The sequence below is a fragment of the Eschscholzia californica genome, unplaced genomic scaffold, assembly GCF_041429995.1.
Source record: "Eschscholzia californica isolate CP2 unplaced genomic scaffold, dmEscCali1.0.p SCAF_6, whole genome shotgun sequence".
NCBI lineage: Eukaryota > Viridiplantae > Streptophyta > Magnoliopsida > Ranunculales > Papaveraceae > Eschscholzia > Eschscholzia californica.
The window spans coordinates 17,647,253-17,665,167 of NW_028238483.1; the positions used below are offsets into that span (position 1 = coordinate 17,647,253).

General features: G+C 37.7%; 2 protein-coding genes and 2 long non-coding RNA genes across 6 annotated transcripts; 2 read left to right on the forward strand and 2 right to left on the reverse strand.

Moving 5' to 3' along the window:
- Positions 1-657: 657 nt before the first annotated feature.
- On the forward strand, positions 658-1,766 carry LOC147532099 (uncharacterized). The gene is made up of 2 exons (XR_015228298.1): positions 658-785; positions 1,128-1,766. It is a non-coding gene; the product is annotated as an uncharacterized LOC147532099 (long non-coding RNA).
- Positions 1,767-1,965: 199 nt separating this feature from the next.
- LOC147532100 (uncharacterized) lies at positions 1,966-3,916 on the reverse strand. Of its 3 annotated transcripts, none has more exons than XR_015228296.1 (3): positions 3,610-3,916; positions 3,315-3,398; positions 1,966-2,559 (listed from the first exon to the last, which is right to left on the reverse strand). It is a non-coding gene; the product is annotated as an uncharacterized LOC147532100 (long non-coding RNA). The 3 variants fall into 3 exon arrangements; XR_015228295.1 differs by having other exon boundaries at positions 3,315-3,450; XR_015228297.1 differs by having other exon boundaries at positions 3,315-3,473; positions 3,610-3,863.
- A 1,669-nt stretch (positions 3,917-5,585) lies between these two features.
- LOC147532101 (uncharacterized) lies at positions 5,586-5,927 on the reverse strand. Its single transcript, XM_086649898.1, has one exon. It carries the CDS (start codon positions 5,925-5,927, stop codon positions 5,586-5,588), a length of 342 nt encoding a protein of 113 aa, XP_086506024.1.
- A 2,752-nt stretch (positions 5,928-8,679) lies between these two features.
- Positions 8,680-16,081, forward strand: LOC147532102 (serine/threonine-protein kinase VPS15-like). Its single transcript, XM_086645220.1, has 11 exons — positions 8,680-9,134; positions 9,247-9,369; positions 9,495-9,540; positions 9,631-9,791; positions 10,493-10,572; positions 10,708-10,813; positions 10,928-11,104; positions 11,205-14,354; positions 14,776-15,023; positions 15,192-15,291; positions 15,699-16,081. Exons 1-11 carry the CDS (start codon positions 8,862-8,864, stop codon positions 15,873-15,875), a joined length of 4,641 nt encoding a protein of 1,546 aa, XP_086501346.1. The 5' UTR covers positions 8,680-8,861; the 3' UTR covers positions 15,876-16,081.
- Positions 16,082-17,915: the final 1,834 nt, after the last annotated feature.

The window sequence follows — 17,915 nt, forward strand, 5'->3', positions numbered from 1 at the left end:
ATGAGTAAGCATAATGATGATTTTTACTCAGCTTTATTTTCTCATCATCACAGACTATAACTGACCATTCTGCACGTGCAGAATCAACAAAAGGAGACTTCCAAAAGGATTTGCGACGACTAGTTTCATTCTCTATGCTCCACTTTGTAACCAGAGACTTCCCATAGCGATAGTAACAGATTGGTCCATAATTACTGTTCCTATTGTAGTAATATAATTGTTCATTCATCCTTTGTTCATTCAAAACCTTCCTCGTGTCACCAGAAACCGGCATCGGAAACCACTGATGCGTGTATGAAGCTTTTCTTTTGTTTGATGATTTCTTTTTATTAGGGTTAGGGTTAATTTTATAGTAAGAGATTTAGAATTAGACGTCTCATATACTCCCATAATCTCCAATTTTAGAAACTCAAAAACCTCCCCTCTCCAATGCAAAACGGAAACAAATAGATTTGGACTTACAAAAATGATGCTATGCCCGGCCGGAATCCCGGCCGAATCCCGGCCGGGTGAGTTGGCGCTCCAGCCGGGCATAGCGTCCGACGTGTTAGGCATCTTAGATGTGTTGAGACGAATTTCAAGTATGGTCCCTCATACTTTGTGTAATTACATAGAAGGCCTTTTGTCAAAACACAAATTAAACCCATTTCTCTCATCAGAACATCTCTCGACTAGGGTTTTTTTTTTATCTTCTCCTCTTCGTAGCAACAGATCGAATTTGGGAGGGTTTCAAGCTCGATTTTGGCCGGAAATCACCACCTAGGGCTTCATCAGATCTGATCGAGGTGAGTAAGGTTCGGTTTTCTTCTTCTTCATTCTATGTATCTCTCTCTCTCTCTAGGAGTTGTTCTCAAGTTGAAATAATACCATAAACAACTATGTATGAAACCCAAACGAGTTGCTGCAATGAAAAACTGAGTGAAACCCAAACTCGAGTGAAACCCAAACTGAAATTGAAATGAATCAATAAACTATAAGGAAAAATAGATCACATTGAAGTATAGTGTGAAATTGGTCTGACATTTGATTATCTTGTTCTGAACTTGTTCTGATTAGTGATTTTCTTATGTTAGATTAGTGATTTTGTTCTGTTATACTGATTTGTTGTATCTACTTATGTTTGTTAGGATAAAGGTGCATCTGTGTACATTGAACTGGCTGGCTGTCATTTGAAGGTTGAGTTGGTCAGTTCGGTTTTGGACACGACTAGCTTATGTACTCTGTTGATGAACGTACTTCATCTTACAGATTGGCAGTAGCATGAAGCTGCTTCAGCTTATGTTGATGTCGCAAATAGCTACAAAATAGTTTCGGCTAAGGTGCACATTTTTCTTAGTTTACAGGTGTGCAGCATTTATCTCGTTGTTCGTCTTTGATGGTAAAGCAAGAAGCATTTATCTCGTTGTTCTGAATTGAAGTTGTGTCCCAAAGTGGAAGGATGATGCTATGGCCGGTGGAAGGCGAAAGTGGAAGCTTCCTAACTGCAGGACTGGGTGGTCTTATAGGGAAGCTTCCTAACTACATGACTTGGTGTATAATGGCAGACTATAGGGAAATGTCCCTACTGACAGAACCCTATTGCAAAAGGCAGGAGACTTGGGACAACAAAGAGAACAGATATTGCAGGATTATGGCGAATGTCTTAACTGTGCCCTGGAGTCTGTAAAATCTGACTAAGTTGTAGTTCTGTGATGTCCTTACTGTAGAAGTTTTTGTTTTGAATCCATTGTTTTGAGTACTTATATTAACAAGCAATCTTACTCAAATTTTTAGGTTTGTTATTAGTTAATGAGTTGGTTCTTGTTTTCTCACTTCATAACTTTAGACATTTCTCAAATGATAACTCGAGGCATTTCAGTCTAAAATCTTGAGACATTTCGATTAAAAATTCTTCCTCTGAATTCAAAAAGTTCCACAACAAATTCGAAACCAAGGCAACCCAACATATATTCAGTTTTATCAATCAAGTTAAGGACAAAAAAATGTAAACATTTATTTCATTAAAAGACATGAACTACTCACGGTTAGTCTAAAAATCTTGCACTGGGACAATGATTTCTTGAGATACAAAACTATATAGACAGATAAAGTGTTTGAGTTTAGCAATTAGGCAAAAACTCGACACTTCTGTTTATTTCACAAATTGTTTGAGTTTTCACAAAAATCTTGATTTACATCAACAAAACCTTTTGGTCTTTAACTATAGTTACTATACCAGTAAAATATAGTCAGAACAACTCTGCTCCTTTCTGTATACCAGAACTAAGTGGGTTTGCTGCTTCCTGCTAGTTCTCCTTATTCTTTTGCTGCTTCTGTTCCATATGCTGGAACTATGTCGTCTTAGTTTCATCATGGACCCATGACGATAAGAAAAGCGGCAGTGAAGTGCAAACAGCCTGCATTATTATAGCCCCTGGAAGCCCGCAAAAGTCGTCACTTGTAACTCCGGAATATGCCGCGAGCCCAACACCAAGATACCGCTTACAATTGAAGCAAGGGCAACGCTAAACATGATACATGCCATTGAAGAACCTTCACAACCTTACGGACAAACCTGAGCTATAAAGACAAAGACAAATGAAGAGTGTATCAAGTTTAGTAAGAAAGAAAAGGTAGATTGACAAGATTCCAGCTTGTTAGTCTTCTACCACTCTAATTAAAGAAAAATTACAGCGGCTTTGCTTGTCTATCATGAAAACATAGCCAAGTATCAAAAGAAGTATATATTGAAATGGAACTCATGTTTGGACAAATAAAACATAATGTTCAAATCACATCAAATTTCACAACTCATGTACTAAAATTTTCAAGCATAGCTATGGTATGGTATTACCAAGCCATACTCTTAATCACATCTCACCATATTGTAGCTTGGGTAACAAGTGGTTCCTAATACAAAACTGTGTATTTCAGTATATACAAATGCCATATAAGAAAGCATTTGAATTCAGGCATAAGAAAACATATAGGCAGAATGACCAGAAAATGAGTTAGAGTGCTTATTCATAAGAAGAAATAGATGACTTAGTCTGAATAAGTTCACTACAAGTTTGATTTATGTAGAAAACAGAGGATATAGTAGTTACCATTTGTAATGAAATAACAAAAGAAATGATCTAAAACGAATTAGGAACTAAGGGTTTAGAAAGTAATTAGGAAATAAGATAAATCTATAACTCATTCTAATTCATTGGTAAAGCAAATACATTACAATTGAAGAGGAATGAGGGTTTAGCTAAGAATCGAACAAATCAAATTGAATTCAACCAACCAAAATCGATGAAAATCCAATTGGAAGTAGATAATGAACTTACCTGATGATGGAATCGAGCAAATCAAACCCGACAATGTGAATCGAGCAAAACCCGACCAAACGAGCGAGGCGAGCGGCTTATTCCCTGATGATGGAATCGAGCAAAACCCTAGTTCTATCAAGATTCGAGCATAACCCTTATAGAATCAAGGAAATTAAACTACGAAATGCGAAATGAAAACCCTAAATTAGTAATAAAACCCTAAATGCGAAATGAAAACGATGTACAGAAATGCAAAATGAAAACCCTAAATTAGTAATAACAAATCAAAATGAGTGTGTTCACGTAGGCTTACCAGAGAAAACCCGCGAGTAAGCTTATTGGGTAGATGACCAGTTCGTTCTTCTTATTCCCTGATGATGGAATCGAGCAAAACCCTAGTTCTGTAAAGATTCGAGCATAACCCTTTCAGAATCAAGCACATGAAACCTAGGGTTGGAATCGAGTGAAGAAGAGGTATTTCTCGAGTGGTTTTGAACTACAACCTAGCTGAAATCGTTTTTAGAGAATGAAAATGGTTTTGCCCTAGCTATTGGAGGAAGAGGGAATGGAGGGAGTGAAAATCCCGTGTTTTGCTTTTGAATTGAAAATGGACTCAACTCAAAAGACTTAAAAATTGAGGGACCAATTTGTAAAACTTGTAAAATTACCATCTTCACTCTGCCAACTCAGGATGCTATGCCCGGTTGGACTGCCAACTCGGCTGGCCGGGATTCGGCCGGGAAAACCGCCGGGCATAGCATCATTTTTGTTTGGACTTAACTAACTTTTCACTAACAGAAAACTCTATTAACTAACTACCTAATCCGTCACATGTGTGACTAACACAAACACAAGAGTGCCCATAACGCCCAGCCTTTATTCTTCTTCTTCACACAATTTGTCTAAAGGCAACCTCTCTATCTCTTTACTCTTACATCCCCCCTCAAAATGGTCAGAGAACAAAATCTTGAGATTTATCTGGCGATTGCAGAACAGGGCAAGACCACCAACCTAGTTTATGGTCCAGTGTATGAAGGTCGTAGTCTTTATTGAGATGAATAAATTTCTGAATTTCGCTTCTTATGTTCTTAGTCTCGGACAGGAAAATAATATCAGGTTTATGCTTACTGATGAGGGATATGAGATGTTTTCTATTCGTGAAGTTGCCACACGCCCTCACATTCCACAAAAGAATGGTGAGATCAAGATAATGATGAAGATTACCGGACATGAGAAAGAAGGTTAATGAGAGGGTGTGAACGAAAAGCAACCAAACCACGAACTACCAGGAAAAGAGAGAGAGAGAGGTCGGGGCAGGCGGGAGAGAAGGCAGAGAGAGAGATTACAAGTTTAATGAAAGAAAGGGGTTGGATAAGAAGGAAAAGGAGTAAAGATCAACCAATAAGCAGAAGGTGAACAAGGATAGCAGGGACACGAAGCAAGAACAAGTAAAAACACATACACAACACCCCATACTTCCAATTAAACCTATTCAAATTACAAGGAAAACCACAAGCTAAGGTGGAAATAATTTGGCACTAGAGCACAATCCGGCCTACTTCTCCCAAAAGACAACGAACGAGAGATGAAAGATACCAAACTAAAAAGGATAAGGAGAGAAGAAAATTAGATAGGAGGGATTACAAAAAACTAACAAAAAATAAAGGGTAGCATAGAGAAGTAATAAAAGACAAACAAAGACTACAGTTAATAGCCTGAAAACATAACAAAAGAGAACAACTATTAACAAACTAATGTTATAAGACATGTAGATGCCCATAGAGTAAAACATGAGCTGCCCATAAACTAAGTATTTTGGGTGCCTTTAATATTATTTCTCTTGCCCAACATATGTAAAGATGGAGGCCCATGAAGTATGGAAATTGCTCATCAAATTGGTGCCTTTAAATCCAAGCATGAGGTGTCATTTCTCTTATAACTAAGAAGCGTAGGAAGCATGAGGTGTCGTTTCTCTTATAACTAAGAAGTGTAGGAAGCATGAGGTGTTCATAAGTTGTGTAATATGGTTACACCTCTTACATGCAAAATCATGAGGTTGACTTCATTTTTTGCTTGGTTTTGGATATAAATACACCCATATATTTGTCTCTAAGAACAAACAAGTTGTAAAGAGATAAAAGGAGAAATTCTAGGAATGATCTATGATGAAATTCCTTTAGTCTATTTTCTATCTTATCTTTTTTTTTTTTTTGATGAAAGAAAATATATTAAAACCAAGCGTCTATTACAAACCCACTAGAAATCAGAAAAGAAAGAGACAACATCATTCTAAAGTTTCTTACACCCGAAAGCACGTCCCCGTTTGGCTAACGCATCTGCATAACTATTACTGTTCCTAGACACATGAGAAAATATAATTCCTGAAAAGTTATCCTTGATGTCTTTGATCTGTCGAATGATACTATGCGATTGCCATTGTATACATCCTTCCTCACCATTGAGAGCTTGGATTATTGCTTTATTATCACTTTCTAAGTGCACATAAGATAGTTGCATTTGTCTCGCGCTTAGCAGACCATGCAGTACCGCTAAACTTTCACATTCTTCAGCATTTTGCCCTCGAACACTATCTGCTACCGCCATAATAAAGTTGGCTTCTGCATCACGCATGATGTAACCAATTCCTGCTTGTTCATGTAAATTAACAAAAGAGGCATCTACATTGATTTTTATATAAGGTGTCGATGGAGGTCTCCATGTTTGTATAACCGTTTGATCTTGACCCTTCGTGGTAGTGCATTTCTCAGTTCTGAGAGGAGTAGTAGTGGTTTTGTTGATCCTTTCTATCATTTGCATTGGAGTCTGTTTAGTCGTCGTAAAGCAGTTATCACATCTGGCTTTCCACAGAAACCAAAGAATTTTAGCATACAGATTAATAGTTTCTTCGTCCAGGGATTTCCATTGGATTATCCATTGAGTAGTGGTACTAATGTGATCAGTTCTAACTTGGTAGTGAAACCAAGTAGCTTTCGCAAACGGACAATGTAACATGACATGGTCTATGGTCTCCTCGTCATTACAGTTCACACAGGAGTAATTATTACCGATGAATTTGCCGATCCTTGATTTTACTGGTAAGCTATTCGTACAGCACTTCCAGAGATATTATACAAGTCCTTACAATTATTACAACACGTTATCAGCACGAGTCTCTAGCCAGCTGCGAGAAGCTGTTACTCTATCTTTTTGGCGACACTAACACGGTGAAAGAACAAACGAATTAAGCCGTCACTCTGCCTGGTAAAAGGTATAATATTTTAATTCCTATTTCATAATGTAACTTTGCTAGACTTGAATTTGCAACACTAGATATAATATATAAGAACTACATGGAATGGGCAGTCGAAGCTAGACTGACTCTAAAATACAAAAATCTCCTGAACACTATTGTTGAAGGAAATAATGCAGATGAAATGTTACGGGCTCATGCTTTAAGTTTTTTGAGACGTCACATACATGACGACCTGAAGTCAGAGTATTTGTATGTGGAAGATCCCTTGGATTTATGGAATATCTTAAAAGATAGATATGATCATCTGAAGATGGTCATCCTTCCAAAAGCTCAAAATGATTTTATAAATCTCCGACTACAAGATTTTTCTTCTATTTCTGCTTATAATTCCAGTCTTTGTAAAATTATTTCATGACTGAAAGTGGGAGGAGATATCATCACTGATGAGCAGATGATCGATAAAACATTGAGTACGTTCCACGCCTCGGATATAGTCCTGCAGTCCCAATACCGAGAGTGACATTTCTCTAAATTTTCCCAGTTACTGACATGTCTTTTGGTCAATGAATAAAATAACCAGTTGTTATTACATAACCGTGAATCTCGACCCACTGGGTCCGCACCTGTGCGTGAAGCACATGCGATATTGTCAAATGATTATGTCAGGAAACAAAATTACAAAGGGAAACATGGTTCTGGAAGAAACCATCAACGTAGATCCCACATTAACAAATGGGAGAGAAACAGGAAAACTCCTTACCACCAAAAGTGGGAAAGGGAGAAAATTCAAAGAATTATGTAGCAAGAAAGCCTGATCAGGTAAAGGGTAAAAATAATAGCCCTCCCAAAGCTCGTGAAGAAGCTTGTTGTCGTTGTGGTATGGAAGGCCATTGGTCCCGTACTTGTCGTATGGCGAAACACTTGGTTGACCTATATCAAGCATCTCTGAAATCTAAAGCTGCACCAGAGATGAATCACATAGAGCTTGATCCACCATTATGTGTTGGAAATTATCTCCCTGAAGGAGTAAATCAAACAGATGATATGTTTAATATTACTGATTAGTGTGTTAAGTCTTCTAAATGTTATACTATAATATGTAAAGTAACTTTTGCTTGTAAGATACTAAATATTAGCCTATATTTGTAATAGTTTTGTTTATATTATAAATATAACACAGTCTGGTTTGAATCTCATATTATACTAGGTATAACCCGTGCCCTAAGGGCACGGTTAGTTCTATTTTTTGGTGAAAGTAAAATAAGAAATTCCTTGCATCTTTAAAATGAAAAATTTATTTTAATTAATTTGGTAAAAAATATCTAGAAAGATGTTGTTAGGAAAAAAAATCTTTTAATAGTTTTGAAGCACAACTTACATAAAGAGTAAAAGATGTTGTAGTTCTGGAATCAATGATGGAAAAGAATATTAGCAGTACAAACAATAAGATATAAAATTAACAAAATAATATGAAAAAAATTATATATATTAAATAATGTAATACATATTTTCTACATGTAAAGAGTGATTATCTCGTGTTTGTGTTTTTTCCTCCTGTGCATAGACATGTACTAGTGTTTCTAGTTTAGGTGAGACCATAAAAAAAAATTAGTATGAATAATCATCTCATTATATTCAAAAAGAAAAGTTGAAAACATAAAATTTGATGAAATTTTTTCTTAACAAATGAATGAAAACTCAAACTAAAAACCAAACTTCCATAGATAAAATTAATTTGGTTGTGTAACCTTTCTTGGAAATAATTAACAATAATGAATCCTTCACGTTTTCACCTTTTTTTTAGCAAACATTCCAATGGGAATAAGAGTATTATTTGAAGAGCTCAGTGATGGTCAAATTAGTGTTTGAAGTGTTTCCATTGCATACTAACGGACGACCAGGATACACTCACAATATGAACGACAAAAAATCACGTTAGTGACGTTACTCATCTTCCTTTTGTACACATCATATTTGACGGTGTGGTTGAGAGTAAAGAAGATGGGTAAGTTATCAGTTTTTGACTTTAATTATCTCAGACGCGACAAATTCATCCCCAACCTGACTTTTTGGATTAATTTCAATTTATTTTTTTGGGTTGCCCTTATATCACATTTGGGGTGTCTTTTTGGACTGACTCCTAATTTTATCACAATAGGAGGGAAGAGGAAGAAAGACTAAAATGAAGCTTGGTTGGCTTAAAAATGGGGAAGACAGATAAAACAGAAGAATGAGTGAGAGATAAACTAGGATGAGAAGAACATCCACAATACCAAAATCAAAACCCTAATTATAACTACTATACCAAATCAATGGGTAACAAAATTGCAAGAACAACCCAAGCTTCAGCATCTGAATATTACCTTCACGATCTTCCTTCTTCATATAATTTAGTTCTTAAAGAAGTTTTAGGTCGAGGTCGTTTTTTGAAATCAATTCAATGTAAACACGATGAAGGTCTAATCCTTGTTAAAGTTTACTTTAAACGTGGTGATTCAATCGATCTTAAAGAATATGAACGTCGTTTATTTCAAATCAGAGAGATTTTTAGGTCTCTTGAATACCCTCATGTCTGGCCTTTCCAAGTAAGTAACTATTTTAGTAGTTTTTCCCCCAAATTTGAACAACCCTAATTTTTGTTACTTATAGTTTGTTTAACAATCCCTAAAAGATTGATTTTTTTTTTGTGTGTTGTAGTATTGGCTTGAAACGGATAAAGCTGCTTATCTATTGCGACAGTATTTCTTTAATAATCTTCATGATAGATTGAGCACTCGGCCGTTTCTCACTCTGATTGAGAAGAAATGGTTAGCTTTTCAGGTTAAATATTTTGTGGATTGAATTGAAATTTGATAGGTTTTTATGTGGATAACTATACGAATCATAATCAAGTTTTACCAACAATAACTTTGTCTTGTTTATTTATATTATTGGTCGTTGTACAGTTGCTTTACGCGGTGAAACAGAGCCACGAAAATGGTGTTTGTCATGGTAGGGTTTCTCTTTTACTATTTTTGTGTAAATAGAAAGATTGTGGGTTTTATGTCCTTTGAATGCGGAAATGGTAATTGTTGTGTATAGGTGATATCAAATGCGAGAATGTATTGGTGACATCTTGGAATTGGCTTTATCTCGCTGATTTTGCATCGTTTAAGCCGACTTATATACCTCACAACGATCCTTCAGATTTCTCGTTTTTCTTTGATACTGGAGGAAGGAGGAGGTGCTATCTTGCTCCAGAGGTTGGTAAAGTTCTCTCTTTGAAAACTAAGGTCCAAGTTTGTGATAGTTTAGGATATTTGATTCATGTACGTACCAGAATAAACCTTCCATTTCTAAAGTTCTCTGGTTATAACTCTTCTCCTATGCTAAATTGATGTAACCTGGATAAACCTATTTTAGATTTTAGTAGTGGTGGATATTGGTATACTTGAATATCGTGTACGAAAGTTAAGTCCTTTTTTGAGATAGTCAAGTTGCTTTGTTGACTTTCTTATTAATACTAGAAAAAGAAACTTCCTTTAACTTGAAATAGGAGATCAAATTTATCTCAGAAAAAGGAAGCCAAACTTATCATGCATTCATGCCATTAATATTCACTTCGGTATTTCTGAGAGATAGCTCTACCTCTACAAAAAATTTGTTAGAAATCAACCTAAAGAACTATTCGGAATATGAGTTTACAAAATGTGAAAACAAATGAGTGAGACAAATTCACGTGTACAACCATCTCCTTGTACACAGCTTTTGCACTCACTGTATCCGACACCTCTATTAGTGTCGTATACTGGTGCATGTACTAGTATTCATGTTACCATTATTGTAAACAAGAAATTTAGTATCAGTTATTTAGATTACTAAAGGTTTAAGTGTATATACGTACTTTACTTCGACGTATCATTGATTATGAAATGACGAAGTTGAACTCTTTACTATATTTCAGAGATTTTATGAGCATGGTGGTGAAGGACAGGTTGCACCAGATGCACCTCTTATCCCTTCTATGGACATATTCTCTGTGGGGTATGCAAATGTTACCACTAAATCATTTACATTGATTCTTGTATCGGTTTTGGTAGGTATCACAAAATCTGTCTTTACACATTGTCTGATTATCTGATGTGGATTTGTCAACACTTCTCCTTGCAACATTTTCAGATGTGTTATAGCGGAGCTTTTCCTTGAGGGACTACCACTATTTGAGCTATCCCAACTACTTTCTTATCGGAGAGGGCAATATGATCCTGCTCCGTCCCTTGAAAAGGTGGGCTGAGTAGTCGGCTTCCTCTTTCTACTATTATTTATTTTTCACTTTAAGTTGATGCTGACATGCATCTGCTTGGTCCTAATATTGCTGATGCTTTGTGTTGTAAATCAGATCCCTGATTCTGGAATCAAGAAAATGATTCTTCATATGATTCAGTTAGATCCAGAATCAAGACTATCTGCTGACAACTACTTAGAGAATTATGCATCCGTTGTCTTTCCTTGCTATTTCTCTCCTTTCCTTCATAAGTTCTTTTCCTGCTTGATTCCTCTTAATTCTGATACAAGGGTAAGTGGTTTTACAAATTTGACTTCTTAAGATTATGAATTTGTAGGTCTTTATGCTGAACCTGTTTGTACTTCTACATATAATGTAATTATATTTGTAGGTTGCAGTGATACAGAGTGCGTTCAGTGATATATATACACAAGTCACGAACAATAAATCAATGGAGGAGATAGGTAATGTGGCATCCAAATCTACTGTCTCCATAAGAGAAGAACCAATCCAAGTGATAGAGGATGTGAAACCAAATTTGAGTACACCAATTGGCTCTTCAATAGAGAGTAAAGAGCTACAGAAAGGAATATCTGATGATCCGTCTCAACTTCTTGGCGATGTTACAACCCTCATTAAGGATGTCGAACTAAATAATCATAGTTCCCGTAACACACCAGTAATAGAACATGTGTCTGGTTCTGCTTTTAGTAGCTCTGAGGCATGGAAATCCACAATTTCCTCACATGTCGAGAACTCTAGCAGACATTCTCGAGGCGGGGTTCTCAATGCTGTCACCAAGGAGTTCAAGGAGGATGAACTACCTATTCTGAAAAAGATCACTAAGAGTGATTTGGAGGCATTATTCTTGAAGTACGACAATTGTTCAGACACTTTTACAGTGCCTTCCTTTCCAGAACTACAACATAATAACAATTGTGAAGATATGGTCCTTATCGCATCATTGCTGTGCTCGTGCATCCGAAGTGTCAAGTTGCCACAGTTGAGGAGGGGAGCTATAATCCTACTCAGATCTTGTTCCTTATACATTGATGATGAAGATCGATTGCAACGTGTACTCCCTTATGTTATTTCAATGCTTTCTGATCCTATTGCTATAGTGCGATGTGCTGCCTTAGAAACTTTGTGTGGTATCCTGACATTAGTCCGAGATTTTCCTCCCAGTGATGCCAAAATCTTTCCTGAGTATATCATTCCAATGCTTTCTATGCTTCCAGATGATTCAGAAGAAAGTGTCCGGATTTGTTATGCTAATAACATATCAAAACTTGCATTGACGGCTTATAGATTTTTGATACAGTCACAAGGCTCGACCGATACAGATGTTCTTGATAAATTAACTTCGCCCCAGATATCTTTAGCTCCTTCTGTTGGAACAGTTGATGCACAGTTAACACAGTTAAGGAGATCTATAGCAGATGTTGTTCATGAACTGGTGATGGGTCCTAAACAAACTCCAAATATAAGAAGAGCATTTCTGCAGGACATTGGAAACCTATGTTACTTTTTTGGTCAGAGGCAGTGTAATGAATTTCTGTTACCCATACTACCAGCTTTTCTAAATGATCAAGATGAGCAGTTAAGGGCAATATTTTTTGGGCAAATTGTGTTTGTATGTTTTTTTGTGGGTCAACGAAGTGTGGAAGAGTATCTCTTACCTTATATTGAACAGGCTTTGAGTGATCCAACGGAGGCTGTAATTGTTAATGCATTAGAATGCTTGGCCATGCTATGCAAAAGCAATTTTCTGTGTAAACGGGTATTGCTTGAAATAATAGAACGGGCTTTTCCACTCCTATGCTATCCGAGTCATTGGGTAAGAAGGTTTGCTGTCACTTTCATTACGGCTAGTAGTGAGAATTTAGGTCCAGTTGATTCTTGTGTTTATCTAGCTCCAGTTATACGTCCTCTTCTCCGAAGACAACCAGCATCTCTAGCTTCAGAGAAATCTCTCATTTCATGTCTCAAGCCTCCTGTCTCAAGGCAAGTGTTCTACCAGGTGTTGGAAAATGCAAGAAGTACAGACATGTTGGAGCGACAGAGAAAGATATGGTATAATACATCCATGCAATCAAAGCAATTGGAATCTGGGGAACTAAATCCAGTGAAGAGCTGGGGTGGAAAGCAAACTGATGTACAGGGTCAAAAAGCTATAAGTAGGTTTGCTCAGCAAATTGAGCTACATGAGACTGAGGATGATGAAGCTAGGTTGAGAGCAATGGGAAGCTTTGTGCATAACAGTTTAAGTCCAGTTGAGATTCGAGATCCTCTACACTCAGAGAAGTTGCAGTTTTCTGGCATTATTTCTCCACATATTAATGGTGGAAACAGTTATGATGGGTCATCTGAAAGCATACCTTTATATTCCTTTAGCACGGACAGACGCGCAGGAGTTACTACTGCAGTATCTGATTCTTCACCACAAACAAACCCCCTTGCACTAGCTTCATCATCCATGCCCTGGATCGATCCCGTTAACAAATCGTATGGTTTGGCTGGTTCACTCCCTGCTCCTAAGCTTGTCTCAGGATCTTTCAGCATAACTGGTGGTGCTAAGCAGTTTCAGACTGTTGTGCATGATGCAGATGAGAGATATGATGAAACTGATTATTCCGAGAAGAAGTTGCAGGACATAGGTATGTCTGGATCGCTAAAAGGAAGCTCATCTATAACCATAGAAGATGTCTCATCTTCATCTGATGTGACAGGGATACTATCATCCTCCAGAGCATCATCAGTCCCTGACGCTGGTTGGAGACCTCGTGGGGTGCTTGTGGCACATCTCCAAGAACATCGTTCTGCTGTTAATGACATTACCGTTTCGAACGATCATTGTTTTTTTGTGAGTGCATCCGATGATTCTACTGTCAAGATATGGGATACTCGAAAACTAGAAAAGGACATCTCTTTTAGGTCGAGGCTCACTTACCCCTTACATGGGAGCCAAGCACTATGTGCTACAATGCTTCGGGACTCGACTCAAGTTATAGTTGGAGCATCTGATGGTACTATACACACATTCTCTGTTGATTACATATCTAGAGGACTGGGCAATGTTGTAGAGAAATACTCAGGTGTTGCTGATGTAAAAAAGAGGGAGGTTGGTGAAGGTGCCATTCTCAGCTTGTTGAACTACTCCACTGATGGTTGTCCTAGTAAGATTATTATGTATAGCACCAAGAGCTGTCGGATTCATCTTTGGGATATGAGATCAAATTCAACGGCGTGGATGTTAAAGGCAACTCCTGAAGAGGGATATATTTCTTCTTTGGTAATGGGTTCTTGTGGGAATTGGTTTGTGTCAGGATCATCGAGGGGTGTCCTTACACTTTGGGATCTGAGGTTCCTTGTTCCTGTTAACTCATGGCAAAATTCTAGGGTTTGTCCCATAGAGAACATGTGTCCACTCATCCCTCCACCTAACGCTTCCATGTCTAGCACAGCTAGGCCCTTGGTCTATGTTGCAGCTGGTTGTAATGAAGTTTCCCTCTGGAATGCCGAGAATGGAAGCTGCCACCAGGTAATTGAATCACTGATTCTTTTTGTCTTTACTTTCTGACCTAACTTAAGCCATTCAAAGCACTGTTTAAAACATGAACATTAACGTTATAATGGAAGTGACAACCATTTTTTGGCAACTGTCCTTCACTCTTTTCCCGTTACTTGAAAAACAATGTTTTTTTTTTTACCACGCGCCTGTTGCAGTTTCGATATAATCATTAGCTGTGAAATAGTCATTTCCTATTAAATATAATAAGAAAAGACTAATTTGTTGCTCATCTTTTTTCCTTGTAAGTTATAACAGTTTCCCAACAACACATCATTTGAAAAAGAAACTGTTGTCGTGTATTCTTCTGTTATACCAATAACGTCCATGGATCGTAACACCACCATTTTTGTTATTCAGATTGTAACTCAAAGTGTACATATGTATTATGCAGGTATTAAGACTTGCCAACAATGATGGTGACGCTGAAATGTCTGACGCCCCTTGGGCCTTAGCGAGGCCTTCGACAAAGCCCAACTCTAGACAAGATGTGAGGATTAACATGAATCCAAAGTATAGAATTGGTGAATTGCACGAAGCACCACCAAGGCTTCCCGGTATTCGCTCATTGCTTCCTTTACCTGGAGGGGATTTGTTAACGGGAGGAACGGATTTGAAGATACGCCGTTGGGACCATCTCAGGTTTTGATTTGAATTTACATGCATACAATTATATCTAATATATATATATAATTAGATATATATATATATATATATATATATATTTATATAATGTAAAGTATAAGCTTCTTATCTTGCCTTAGCAGATCCACTATTTTAATCAGCTCCTGATTATCTCTGTGTTTGCAGTCCGGATCGTAGTTACACTGTTTGTGGGCCATCATTAAAGGGGATAAGACATGATGACTTCTATGAGACCAGGTCTAGTTTCGGGGTGCAGGTTGTACAGGTACGTGAATAAATTGTGCTAAATTCGGCTTGCATTTAAAAAGAAATTGGCCATGCGTTTCAAGTGCTTCGCTCGCTCTACTCTTACTGCTTTTAGTTTTTAAGTGGTTCTCTTATTAATCGTAAACGTACACACCAATATTTTTTCACACTCAAGTCCATGAGGTTAACTATGAATTACCAATATGCACATCCTGTTTCTCCATATTCATGTTGGTTAAGTATGAATTAGCTCATATATGCGTAGTATATATTAATTAAACTCCAGAAGGAATAAATTGACGTAAATATTTCAGAAGTTCATATACTACAAACAAAAATATTAGTTTCAAATATAGATTATAATTGAGTAATAAGTAATTTATATACAGACTAATGAATGGATCTTTTTTGTTGTTGGGATAACAGGAGATGAACAAAACACCTCCAGGAACCAAGTTGACCGCGAAAGCGCTGCTCACAGCTGCTGCGACTGATTCTGCAGGTTGCCACCGAGATTCGATACTCTCTCTAGCTTCTGTGAAGTTGAACCAGAGGCTCCTGATATCAAGCAGTAGAGATGGTGCCATCAAGGTGTGGAAGTAAGAACCAAGATATAGTGAACCCATTGTATATATTTATATCGATTCATGTACAGAATGGTGGGAGAAATCAGGGAGTTAGAAGTTAGCAGTCTATTAATTTGCTATTTAACCATTCCACTCTCTTTTCTTTTCTCAAATTTAATCATAAAGAGAAATTCTTGTAATATGAATGATTTTTTTGAGAACATTAAAAAGGGTTTTTATGACTGTGGAGTATCAATATATATTTAGGGGATTCCCCAGTCCTGTTCGAGTAAGATCAGGAGTATAGGAGCTGAGAGTATTAGTATTTTGCTCCACCTTATCCCCACGGCCCCATCAACCAACTAACTAAATAATACGAGCACCTAAAGAAGTGAATGTCAATGTGACATTGTCTATACTCTAATAAGGTCTACATAGTTACTTAAAAGTTGCTGACGACTGTATATGTATAGACTCAATAATGTGGTTGATAACTAGGAATCACAAAGTTGCTGAGAGTCCCTGTTTGACGATTCAACTATCTGAATTCAACTTCCTAGGGTCGTAAAACCCTAACAAGTTTTGATCAAACCGAATCCCTAACAAGGTTCTTATAATGCTTGGGATGCTCCAAGTTTTACAGAGCTATTCCCTGAAGATATTAAACAAAGAAACTTAGCTATTCCTTTCTATGCAAATTCAAGGGATAGGACAGACTAAAAGGAATAAGCCCTAAAATAGTACTACTAATCACCTGTTCATGAGGAGAGAGAAGCTATGACAAGTGGGCCCACAAACTTTAAACGTTTTTCTCTTTTCTTTTCTTTCTTCTCAGTTTGGCTCCGGTCACGTCTCCGGCAACCCACCTCCTCTGAAACCCCTGTGTAACAACCCTTTCTAAAATTTGATTTTAGCAGGGATTGGTACAGCAAGGGGAATAGTTGGAACCTAGGTGTTGTGGGGGATTGGTTCGGAGGGTTGTTTTCATCGATTGTTTTTCCGGTAGCACCTCTTCCCTAGAGATCTCAGTACACTGATCTTCTACTAACCGTTTTAGGTTAGTGTAGGCCGGGAAACTGTCTGTATCAATAGGGGGTACCGTCTATCCGGAAGGCGAAAGATGGCACCCTTGAGAGACATCTTCATTAATATGGAGAAAAAGCGTATTTTATTGTCAAAACTTATCAACGGTAGATTCTTAATATCAGAACAAGGTTTCTACAGGGAGTGGGCTCTAAATCTTAATCACAATGCGATTTTAAGCCTGAGGAGTTTTGTGAGGAACGTGCTTAAAGAAAAGGCTGCCGGATCTCCTGAGCAAAACACGGTAATTAGTCGTGAAGGTTCAGAGCTCTGGCTATGGGAGAAAATGGTAAATAGCAGAGGGGAGTATATCTGGACGCATAGAATTGGAGAAGGGAATAATAGTAAAAGGTCGATCTGTATTCCTAGAGGGAAGGGAGGTGAAGGATGGGATAAGTTGGCTAAAGGTATAGATGAGGTGACGTCATCGTTCTACTTACAAAAGAAGCACCAAGAGGAATTGATGGTTGAACCAAAGGCAGTAAATGCAAACAGATTCCACGTTCTAAGTGGTTTGGGGGATCAAGGGGAAAAGGACAAAATCAAGGTATATGGAGAGACTTCGAATCCCAACAGTATCCCTAGGGAAGTGGTTGGGCGATCTTCCACGCAACCGTGGGTAAAAAATACACAAGCTGGTTATGGGAGAACCAATGCACAACCCCCACCGATGAAACAACCAATGCATGCAAAGAAGCCCAATGCCCCTAAATCCGTCTATTTAAGGCAGACCAAAGAGGCTTTTCAACATCAGTTTCCACCTGTTCCTTCCCCTAAAGGTAATCCTTTTTCATCTTCCTTTTCTTCCCCTTCAATCTCAATGGATTCTTTTAGCATGTATAACATGGACTGGTCGAAGGCGATCATTCTTGAACGCAAATCTTCGAACGAGTATTGGCATTTGGTTGAGTCTGCTGTGCGAAGAATAGTAAAGTCTGAGGAGGTGGCTGTAATACCCTACAAATGTGGAGCGGCGCTAGTCAAGTCGAAGGCG

What these genes read in the sequence shown, in the direction of transcription:
- LOC147532101 (XM_086649898.1), bottom strand. Translation starts at nt 5,927, where the DNA reads ATGCGTGATGCAGAAGCCAACTTTATTATGGCGGTAGCAGATAGTGTT.
- LOC147532102 (XM_086645220.1), top strand. Translation starts at nt 8,862, where the DNA reads ATGGGTAACAAAATTGCAAGAACAACCCAAGCTTCAGCATCTGAATAT. An exon ending in CTCTTAATTCTGATACAAGG is followed by an intron (nt 11,105 to 11,204) that starts GTAAGTGGTTTT and finishes TTATATTTGTAG; the next exon opens with GTTGCAGTGATACAGAGTGC. An exon ending in CGCCGTTGGGACCATCTCAG is followed by an intron (nt 15,024 to 15,191) that starts GTTTTGATTTGA and finishes CTGTGTTTGCAG; the next exon opens with TCCGGATCGTAGTTACACTG.